An 11,232-nucleotide genomic window follows, 5' to 3' on the forward strand; every position below is an offset into this window, starting at 1 on the left:
CTCAGTCATTTCGCACGTAGAGGCAGAACATAAACGTACTTAGAAATAACTGCGAAATAGTTCGTCTGCAGAAATTTGGTGGTGAGTTTGGTTCTCAGACGAAGACGCAATGTATAGGCTTACAGAGAGCGCGCACAGGACTACGACGTTGACTATTGAAAGAGCTTTTGCTCCTTTAGCCCACAGCGAATGGGTTGTGCCGACCATCGCTTACCAAAAAGGTAGATATACATTATTATCCCTATGTTTGAAGGCAATTTAGCTACATCTCTTCCAGTGAAATTCAATATCTTACCGTCGCGATATATGACATGATGCAGATCAACATTCCCTCCTCGCCGATCTGAAAGGGCAGCTTATGGGCAAGCGGAAATTAGATAATGTATGGGTCTTACAGGAAGCAATTCCAGGAATCATCATCAAGACCAGTATTACTGGGAGACAATTAGTTGCGGATGCCGTACACCAATGTAGAAATTGATGCTTACCGGCTTCGTAAATCATCAATACAACATAATCCAAATACACGATGCGATTTGCGCTGGTGAGAAAGCAACCTACAAATTCTGGATATGGCTTTTTACTGACTTCACATGGGGTGTCAATTGCGGTGAGATGACGGTTAAACATGACAGATGGTGGACACACATTGCAGGTCGCGAAGGAAGATTCTCGTCACATATATCTCCGCCATAGTTGCGAGCGTAAATAAGGATATCAGAGAGACACCCAGACGCAGATCTCGTTTCCATACTGCCCATGCGCGCAGGGACAAGATTACTAGGAACACCCACCATTAGGCACATCAGATAGTGTAAAACGAAGAGAATTGGCACCTTCAGACAAAGCAAAGCCAAAAACCATCAACCCTATGATACGATGAGCCAAACGACCATGCTTTGAAGAGAATGCATACATCCTCGTATCGTTTCAACGATATGGCAACCATATGGGTCGATATTTATCGCCAATTGGTCTAGAAAAGAACATAGTGAAATATTGTAAAGAAGAGAGAGGTATTCCGTGTACTCACGAGTTAGACAGAGAAAAATCGAGTCACAGAAAGGCAGGTATCGCTGAACGATATAAATCACTTTCATAAACCCCCATGGCGATGACCACATAAACTCAATTTCCATCCCCAACGTCAGTGAGCAGTCGTATACCAACAACATCGCCGCCGCAACTTCGAAGACTCATCAGCTTTAGAAGCTCGAAATCGTATCAGGCGGCTCACCATCAAATGACTGTTCTTCTTTCGTTAGAGGGAAGGAGGACTTTATAGACATATAGATACGCACCGTAGCAAGTCGTTCTGCAGCCACATAATCTACGAGCTGAGCGAGCGCCGCCATGTCTAAGGTGATGTGGGATCGGGACTCGGGAGCGCAAGGGCGGAGAATGGGTTCTGCTCAGTACCTTGACATGATATAGCTTGTCAGAAGAAGTGGGTTACCGGAATCAAAGCTGCAAACATTGCCGTGTGACCATTATTTTTGACGCTGGGACAAGCTGTGATGATCAAGGGCCGAGGTGCCAATCCCAGACTCAACGTCGTCATGTTCAGTTATGTCACCACCCCTTCACCTTTCTGCATAATTTGAATCGTGAAGTGGGAGAAACATGGACTCACTTTTGTTCTGTTTCTTTGGCAAAAACCGATGCAATGAGAGATGATACGCGCTGAAGCCACTGAGCCCACAGTGCATGCCAATTCGGGATGACTAAAGATATGGCAGCAGATAGTAAAGACTGAAATCCGAGGATCCCATGGCATGATAAGGGCCAGAAATCGGAGAGAGAAAACCGTCTGCGCAAAACCCCGCTGCTCAGCTGGCAGGTAACGGGACGAGACAGGACCCTGGAAAGTACCCTCAGATGCCGTATCTAGAAACGGATAGAAACTGACGAAATTTTTTGAAATCCCGTAGGTCTGTCCGGATAGAAATTTTGCTATTTTGGCGAAATGCCGGAGGCGGTTTTCCGGATAGGAATTGGTATGGCTGGGCGAGGCCTGAGCCGATGTCCGGATAGAAATTTGCCCTATAAAGATTGTTGACATGGGATTCAAAGCTGAGCTCGAAAATTGGGATGGCCACAGCGCTGCCGCCAACTTATGTGCATAAAATATCTTTCTTTCGCCCTATTCTTCATTCTTTCTGAGTAGAGTGAACAATCTTTCCTTGATCTATATATTTTTTCCCTCATATACTACATCACTCATGTATATTCGACTTTTTCCTGATGTGCAGACCTCCAGAGAATACCTAGGAGTCCGCTTAGAGTCCGCACCAAGCCAAAATTCACTCCTTTCATGCCAATTTCTTTTTTTATTTAAATGTTATTTAATTACCAATTTTTATAGGCCCGAGCCGGAACCGGATAGAAATTGGCCTTTTTGAAGGCCGAATCCAATATCCGGATAGAAATTTGGTAAAACCGACCGGATAAAAATCGCTCAGTTTTGGGCATTTTGGGATACGGCATCTGAGGGTACTTTCCAGGGTCCTGACGAGACCGTGACTCTAGCCTTGCTCTAGCCCATTCCATACATTGATATCGCACCAAGTGTCTATCCGGGAATAATTATGTAAAAATACGAATGTCACGGAGCGCCTGCGTACATCGCCCTTGTTTTGTTTGATTCGAATACAGGGTCAGCACTGTCCCCTTGGGAAACAACCGGCAAGAAAGAGTTCCTCTACAAATTACAAGGGAAGACGGAGGTAGAACCTCAATTGCGGGTGTCGCAGTCTCGGTAATTCTGCCGTTGTACGTATGTAGATGACATTGAGATGACACGCTGGGCAATTTCCACGCCTTGTGCTTCAACCCCTCCTGAGACAGTTGGTGGCTTGTACTTGATGCATGTGCGCCGGGTAAATGGCAGGAGTCGGAGTTTCCTGGCCGCGATGTGTGCAGGTACCTTTTTGTGCGTCGCACGAACAGGGTTATGTACTTTTGGGTGTGGTGGTCTTCCTGTTTGGCTTCAGTCAGATAAAAACTAGATGAAGGGGAATGGTGCAGGAGCTCACATGCAAAGGTCGAATGTAAAATGTTCATCTTTCTGCTCATGCACTTCAAAATCAATCTACAGCACGAGTGGGCACGGGAATGGCGCATTTGATGCTTGTTAAACCTCTGGTTTACCTGTTCATCCATCTGACTTCGAGGACAAGTATTAGAAAGGAACGAGTCCAGTTGTTTTTGGAAGTCAGGACTCGAATCGACTGACCATTCCTACTAGACTTCTAGCTCATCACATCCCACCTAACGTCGTAATCCAATCACTTCACTTGCCACGGGTTACGCGTATCTGTCATGAAGTCTCAACGTTGCAACTTCGTTGCCATTCTGCAGTCGTCTAAGTCACCACTCTCTCCTGACCTTCTGGGCTATGCCCGAAGTTCGTCACGCTCAATATCACATCAGGTCGTCAAAGACCTAAATTTTACAGACAAAGGACGTAAATGACTCGTATGGGGAGAGAAGGCTGACTTGCATGGATTGCAGGTGAGCGCCGATTGCTGGGAAAAGCTTAAGTTGGAAACGCGGCATTTACAAAATGTCTGTTATGGGTTGTTGTCGACGACAAACAAGCTCACCTTTTTCTTATCTTATCTACAAACTTTTCGCCACGCACACACGCCATCAAGATTGTCTCTCACTGGCACAACCACAACTTTCCTTACTGGCTCTGAGGCTCCTCCTGTCATTCTGAGTGCTCGTAATTCCGACTCAAAGCTCAATGGTCGTTCCTACCCAGCCCTTTAACCAACCTTTAACGACTTAGAACTCGCAGGTTCGCCAATGAAACTCGAATCAGATGACTCGGACGCAAGTTGCCTCGCTAACGTCAAACCAAGCTGCTCGACTGCTTCATGGAGTTCAAAAGCATTCAGTGACAAGCTATCAGAGATTTTGAAAGGGATTGTTCCATTTCGCCATCACTCGCCTTTCATTCTAATCGCCTCAACCTAATTTTAGATACCAAGTCGTTACCCCTCTGAAGGTCGTCCCCATCGTCGCTAGCCACCTCGTAGCTCTCGTCCTGGCAGGAGGATGGGCTTCCTTATGGTTTGTCGGGATCCGAGGCATCTTGGGCTTCGACAAAAGTGATACGCCCTCTTGAGAAGTCATCCGTTCCAGCGTTGTGCGGGTCGGCGACCTGAGGTCACAGTCACCGACCGTAAATCGTGAGAGAGTCACCAAAGGTCGTCAACGGTCAAACGTTCGCAACTTTGCGCGGTGCCATGGGGTCCTACCTCTGGGCGTGTGCTATATCGCACTGCGCGGTCTTCTAACGCTGCACAGTTATTCCTACATCATATTCTGTATCTACCACTGTTCTAGATTCCTCTATATCATGTTCCGTATCTACCACAATCCATTTTGCGTGCTACCTGTGACAGTTGTTCTGCGTCACCGACCTTAGGTCACAGACTCACAGTCAACTGTAGATCGTGAGAAAGTCAAATCCACCTCAAAATCTCAGAAGTGTCTACACCTAAAATTACATTACATAATATATGAGGACACCCCTGGCACCCCGCAAAGTCGCGGTCGTGTTTGGTTGCGAAATGTCACAGTCAGTGACAGTCGACGACTTTCAGAACAGTTGCGCAACCGGCACAACGCTGATCCGTTCAACTGTCATGGTTCGATTCTCTATTCGCCGCTGTCGCCGTTAGTATTTGGACAGTCATGGCATCCATCGCTTTCATCATCGGGATTGTTGGATGTTTTGCGATCGTCGTGGCTTCAATGGGTTACTCCATAGCCCCATACGTGACACACTCGTACGCGTCGCTCTTTTTCAACTTTTCTTCACGAAACATGTGAACTGAATGGTGCACCTGTGCAAAGTTTTTGGCCCCCAAATACAAGCCCGCTGTTCCCTGCATATTGTATTACTCTGCTTAGTAGTTTACTCGGTTCTTCGACTGGTCGAGGTCGTTGTTCGGAAAAAGCCGATTGTGGATGATGAAATTCGCGAAGCTGATTGGGTTGACTTCATGACTTCTCACGATATAAGGCACAGTTGTATCGGCCCTGAAGTCTAAATCGCTCATATTTCCGTCCACCAACATAAGATCCTGCCTCCCCACTTTCCGCTGTCTAAAGACCAGCGCCCGCACCAGAAGGATGGCCGCCCCCGCGACGTATACTGGGATAGCCATATCTAAGTAAGTGATCATGATGGAATCGTACGCATGCGTTTATGTCGAACACTCTAGTACCGCACCTCTCGTTCGTCATTGGGAATTAAAATTTCTAACGCAGAAGCTTACAGTTGCGTCCAGCTTATCGGTACTATCATCACTTGGTTTTTGTCGGGGTCATTATTGGTGCAATGCTGTGCGTTTACTTCACTCTATTTCTTAACACCAATATATCCTCATCTCTTGCGGATTTTCAGACGATTTCTTCTGCACCGATCATTTGAATGGGGACTTGAAATTCATCAAAGTAGCGGGTGCGCATCATCGCGATTTTCCTTGTCCCGCCTTCATGTACCAAATATTAGTTTGGGTATGCCTCGCCGTTGATCAGGTGCGGTCGATGGCTGTGACTGCGGGTGCTTGGCAAAGCTTAATAGTTGCATGGGGAAACCCAACAATTTTCACTGGCCCTTCCGTGTTTCCCGTCTTTACCGTACCACTCACTGGGATAGGCGAGTCTTCCACTCAACCGATCCTTCAACGTACTGACTTCGCCATTGATAGAATCCTGCGTTGTTCAGATTTTTTTTGCCTGGTGGGTCCTCATAAAACCTCGTTTTCACGCATGACCTCCAACATCCTTATAGGCGAATACGGACCCTGAAAAGGGAGTTCAAAATTTATCAAATTATTTCAAGCATAATCTGTTTGGTTGACGGCCTTCCTTGGGTTGTTTTACATGCATTGAACTTTTTCTAGGTGGCGTTGATGCAATTAGCGGCTGCGTTTGCCCGTGGAGTAGCTGTACGTGGTTCATAACTTCACGGCAAAATTTTCATAGATTTGATAATAGTGCGCTCAATCTGAAAGCTTATCCAGCCGACAGCATACTTTAGACCTTTCAGCTGAGGTACGTTCTCTTTTGCTATATCTCCGAGATGCTCAACCTTTCCCTCAAAAGCTTTGGTTATGGGGGACCTTGATCTGTGATTCCGTCATCGTTGCAACTATGACATTTCTGGTACTCCCGTTCTCCTTGGTGTAATTTAAACTAATTCCAATCTTTTCTTTTTCTCTAGCTCGTACAGGCAAAATTAGAATCCTCATTCAAGTCAACGAAGCGTATTATCGATCGTCTCATTATTGTAACTTTGGAGACCGCCGCCGTCACCCTGATCACGACTCTTGTTCAACTAATTTTATATTCAAGATCTCCGACAAATTCGCTCAACCGAGTTGGCATGTAAGTCGAGCGATAAACTTAGTTTGAACGCTACTGATGTCTAATCTTCCAGAATGTACATTTTGGGGGGCTTGTAAGTTGTCCCTGAGCTGTGAATGTCTTTTAAGAGATGCTGACTCGAACAGGTATTCCAACGTGCTCCTTAGCGTTCTGAATAGCCGGAGACGTGCTCGGCATCGGCTAGTTGAACCAAGTCAAACGTTCAGCCTTAATTTTGCTCAGCAAAGTACTACGGCGCCTCTGTCATCCATATTCGAGGAAGCCCCAAGCAGCGAAGTAGCTAGTAAAACACAAAAGGACGGGGAAAGCCATGTCAAATCCGAAAGCTCACCTCGACGTTGAGTCGAGGTCCGTCTTTGGGGCCTACTTAATCCTCCGGGAAGCCGTATTATGATTTCTTTTTCGCAATACTGTGGGATGGTATCTTGTCTTCAAAGTCTGTTAATTATTGTGAGCTCTGGGGTAAAATTTAATCAGGATAACAAGAATTGACTGACGGCGGCTCACGGGAAACGTTGTTACTGATTTTTAGTCAGGTAAAAGTTGGAAAAGCGTATGTCGGAAATTTCCCAGCTGCCTGATAAGGCACCGGCCGTGCCTGTCGCTTTGCGATCGGGTACTTAGAAGACGAAACACCAAATGGCCGGACTGCATAGTTAAGCAGATAACGAGACTACCCCGCCCGCCAAACAGGACGCACCTCTAAACGGCGTTTTCGTGCCGGGCTGGGAGGGGGAATGATCGCCATGGGCGTGCCCTCTCCAGTGCAAGAGGTGGTCCTAGGGGGTCAGGAATCAAGGCACTAGGGGCCTATAGGTAGTCTACTTAGTTGTAAAGTCTGACATGGGGCCTCGCCCCGATAGACTATAAATTTGACCTTAAAAAAAAAAAAAAAAAAAAAAGGCACCGGCCTTATAATGTAGATTACCGGTATCATCAGGCCTGATCAGAGGGCATTTTCCTCTCACGATGTTGCGCCAAGCATGATAAGGTTTGGCCCTATTTTAGAACGGGGTCCAGGGTTATCACGACTGATAAGATCGCGAGTGAGGAATGCAAACGTTTGCTTTCCCTTCGACAGCTTGCAGATTATGGCTCCCAAAGGCAAAGGAAGTACCAGAATGGATGCTGGAAAAGTTTCTTGTCAGTACTGTGGCAACAATTTCGCTTCGAGGGGCATCGCAAGTCACGAACGGTCATGTAAATCCAAACCTCGAGAGACTGATGCATCAGAGAAGGCATTTGAAGATCGTGTCCGCCGTGAAGGCTTATTGTGTAGGAGAAACAGTGCTCCTTTTGGGCATTCAGTTTACTTGTTTGTCAAATAGCTTCATTCACCCCAGGATTACAAAAATCTGCTAGCAATGCTTCGAGCAGTCGAAATTCTGCACAACTTCGTGAGTAATTACAAAAAAAAAGAACAACAGTTCAAAGTTAACCTGCATACACAAGCCTTACTGGAGCAACAAGATGGCCCAATTGTTGACAGTGATATCCCTAGTAAGCTCACATGCTGTCTTGAACCCATTTCTAAAATCTCTATTTTGCAGATCTTGATGATAACATGTCACCAACCACCAATCCTGTTACAATTGACCCCATCCTTGATGATATCAAGGTTGAATACCATCCACAGAGTGGGAAACCTACTCATGTCTATCACTTTGAGGATTGTACCACATCTTCTGAAGGCACAGCTAATATGCCAGTTGATCCAGAACCGTGGAGACCATTTCGATCACGCCTTGATTTCGAGATTGCAGAATTGATTCTGAATACCCATATGAATAAATCTCAAACCAACCAGCTGCTCTCACTCATACACCAATGCATTCAAAGGCCATCTGAATTTACATTGGAAAACAGCACTGACTTGGAATGTGTATGGGAAAATGCTCGTATGGCACGCACATCTGGTGTAAGCAATTCCTTCACTTGATGCACATAATCTGAATATTTTCAGTTCTCAAAAATCACTGTCCCTGTCCCTTATAAAGAGAAAGAGGTTCCACATGATGTTTGGACTTACTCATTGTTTGACTGGACTCGTGAACTTCTTGAAGACCCAGGTCTCATTTCCCAATTTCATTGGCATGCTGAACGTCACTACAAGTTTAATGGTTCAAAATTTGAACGATTTATTGATGAACCATGGACTGCTGATACCTGGTGGCAAATTCAGGTACAATCTTGTGTGTGTGGAAGTCAACTTTGACAGTGACTATGTATTTTTTTAGTCATCCCTTCCACAAGGTGCATTGCCTTTCTGCATGGTCATTTATGCAGATAAGACACGCCTTTCATCATTTGGCTCTGTCAAAGGCTACCCAGTAATTGGTCGCCCTGCCAACTTCAATGTCAGGATCAGAAATGGAACAGGCATTGCAGGTGGGAGAGTGCTTGGATTACTTCCAGTGGTAAGGCCATATTTCTAAAGTCGTGCAGATCAGATGCTGACTATTCATGAATACAGGTGGATGAAGATGCTGGAGAAACAGGAAAAAAAGGATATGTCAATTTCAAGAGAGTTGTCTGGCATAAGGCATTCTTCCACATTCTGGATTCTATTCGAAAGTACCTCAAAACAGGTTACACATTTACCAATTGTGCTGATAGCATTGCACGGCATATATTCTGGTTTATTTTGATTGCATCTGCTGATTATGAAGAGCAGTATGTTTCTTTAAAGCAATCTCATTACCTATTTGCTAATATATCTCTAAGGTGTATGATTTCCTTAATTCGTGGGGCAGGAGGCAACTTTCCATGTCCAATCTGTCTTGTTCCTGCTGATCAGCAGACCAATTTGTCAACAATATTTCCTGAGCGGACTATGAAAAATATGCAAGAAATCTATCTCACTGCACAGAAGCTGGCATCTGGCCCCAAGGAGGAACTTCTCAAAAGTCATGGTTTGCGTGATGCTGAGGTGTGTCAGGCCAGATTCATCAGTTGACTCATATATAAATTTTGTTCTATGTTTTAGAATGTCTTCTGGATGTGCCATGGTTCAGATATACACAAAGCACTTTCATTTGATCGCCTTCATGCATACCATGGTGGTCTTTTCTCAGACCATTTGTTATCTGAATTCAAAATGATCATCAATGAGCTTGGTAAAGCATCTGCTAAGTTGCTTGATATGCAGTATGTTCCTAAATCCTGCTATTCAATCTGATTTGACCTGGTACCATCAAACATAGATTTGATGAAATGCCCCCTTGGAGTGGCCTCAACCATTTTAGTGCTGTGATGAAGACAGAGTTTGCAGATGGCTCAAAATATGAGGATATATCCAAGGTCACTCAACTACATTCTTTAATGACACTGATAATGATGCTCCATCAGATTATAGTATTTGCAGCCCATAACATTCTGTCCAAAGATGTAACAAAACAAGGCTTCCATCTTCTCAAGCTTATTCGAAGTTATCTGGAGCTGGACATGTATGTTTCTTTAACGACACATACTGAATCAACTATTGCGGCTGGTCGGGCTGAGCTACTTGTCTTTGAAAATTACTACATGTGAGTGCAAATATTTAGAGCATATCACCACCTCCCTATCAATACATCAGGAATATATACCCATGAATACCGAAAAATCATGGAATTTTCCCAAAGCTCACAGCCATCAGCATGTTTTTGATGACATCCAGAACAAGGGTGCTACTCGAAACTACAATACGAAGCCAAGTGAAAAGTCACATGGTTCATTGAAATCAGCCTACAAGTTTCACACCAATTTTAAGAATGTTGAATCACAGGTATGATCATCATGTTCAGAATATTGTTTCCAGCAATTTAAAATATTACCTTTGAGATTCTTGAAGTCAATCAATCCCATCTGGTTGCAACAATCATACGCACGAAACTGGAGACTCTTGATGAGGCACAAGACTCCAATGAGGAGGTGGTTGAGAAGGATATAATTGGCAGCAAACATGTCTCTCTTGGCTCTCCAACTTCCAAGATTACACTCAAAGACATGGAGCAGCGAGGGGCTCAAGATTTTGCATTTCAAGATTTTCGAAAGAAGCTATCCAAATTCTTCTCAAAATACTTTGGGCATCAAATACAACTTCATGAAGATGAAAATGTAAGTTTTGTTTACACTCAACCACACAGATTCACTCAATTTTTCAGATCTTCCCATACCAATATCTTCAGGTCAACTATGAGTCAACAGTTGATTGGTCTCTGACAACAGATTTGCTCAGAGTGAATCCAAAATTCCACAACAAAGAGCGCTATGACTATGTTGTTGTCAAAATTGACAGCAAGAAATTCATCTTTGCTCAGCTATTGTGTATTTTCAGTTGTGAAGTCAAGTCAACCAAGTACTTTTTGGCTCTCATTCTTCCCCTTGATCTTCCACCCTCTCTAACCAATCGTGGACGTGATTGGGAACTATGCTTTACAAGACTTCGGTCGCGTCCAAGGCTTTCAAGCTGCTTTATCTCTGTGGAATCAATTGTTCGCAGGGCTCTTATTTCAAAGGATTATGGTGCAGAGTATGGTGATGAGTACCTTGTTGTTGATGTTGTTGATTTTGATCTGTGGTTGCGGCTGAAGACTTTGCCACTCATACACAGAGCAGAATTCTAGAGTAGCAGAACAAGTTACATGTTCAATTATGGATGAGGGAGGGTGAAACAAAGACAAGGAAAGAACTATCAAAAGAGGGTGGTAGTATTTGTGCATCTTTATTAAGGATAGTGATAGTGGGATGACAATACTCTTGTTTATGATTTGTATGGCAGCCTTATGCCTTTCAGAAGTGCTTCACACAATTTTTGGAAGGATAAGAATGAGTGCAAGAGCTTGA

General features: G+C 44.4%; 2 protein-coding genes across 2 annotated transcripts; one reads left to right on the plus strand and one right to left on the minus strand.

Moving 5' to 3' along the window:
• Position 1: 1 nt before the first annotated feature.
• On the minus strand, positions 2-2,062 carry LACBIDRAFT_332184 (uncharacterized protein; the record flags this gene model as incomplete). The annotated part of the gene is made up of 11 exons (XM_001886687.1): positions 2-49; positions 124-152; positions 215-241; positions 396-434; positions 489-557; positions 795-869; positions 917-976; positions 1,034-1,076; positions 1,302-1,408; positions 1,634-1,724; positions 1,910-2,062. The coding sequence occupies 11 exons, from the start codon at positions 2,060-2,062 to the stop codon at positions 2-4; spliced, it is 741 nt and encodes a 246-aa protein (XP_001886722.1).
• Positions 2,063-5,145: 3,083 nt separating this feature from the next.
• Positions 5,146-11,012, plus strand: LACBIDRAFT_332185 (uncharacterized protein; the record flags this gene model as incomplete). The annotated part of the gene is made up of 22 exons (XM_001886602.1): positions 5,146-5,186; positions 5,294-5,358; positions 5,420-5,476; positions 5,528-5,532; positions 5,554-5,757; positions 5,922-5,966; positions 6,049-6,072; positions 6,242-6,405; positions 6,458-6,478; positions 7,487-7,548; positions 7,734-7,802; positions 7,840-7,905; positions 7,956-8,323; positions 8,369-8,599; positions 8,643-8,822; positions 8,879-9,078; positions 9,130-9,334; positions 9,392-9,552; positions 9,609-9,932; positions 10,036-10,171; positions 10,228-10,503; positions 10,533-11,012. The coding sequence occupies 22 exons, from the start codon at positions 5,146-5,148 to the stop codon at positions 11,010-11,012; spliced, it is 3,384 nt and encodes a 1,127-aa protein (XP_001886637.1).
• Positions 11,013-11,232: the final 220 nt, after the last annotated feature.

The sequence above is a fragment of the Laccaria bicolor genome, genomic scaffold, assembly GCF_000143565.1.
Source record: "Laccaria bicolor S238N-H82 LACBIscaffold_39 genomic scaffold, whole genome shotgun sequence".
Taxonomy (NCBI): Eukaryota; Fungi; Basidiomycota; class Agaricomycetes; order Agaricales; family Hydnangiaceae; genus Laccaria; species Laccaria bicolor.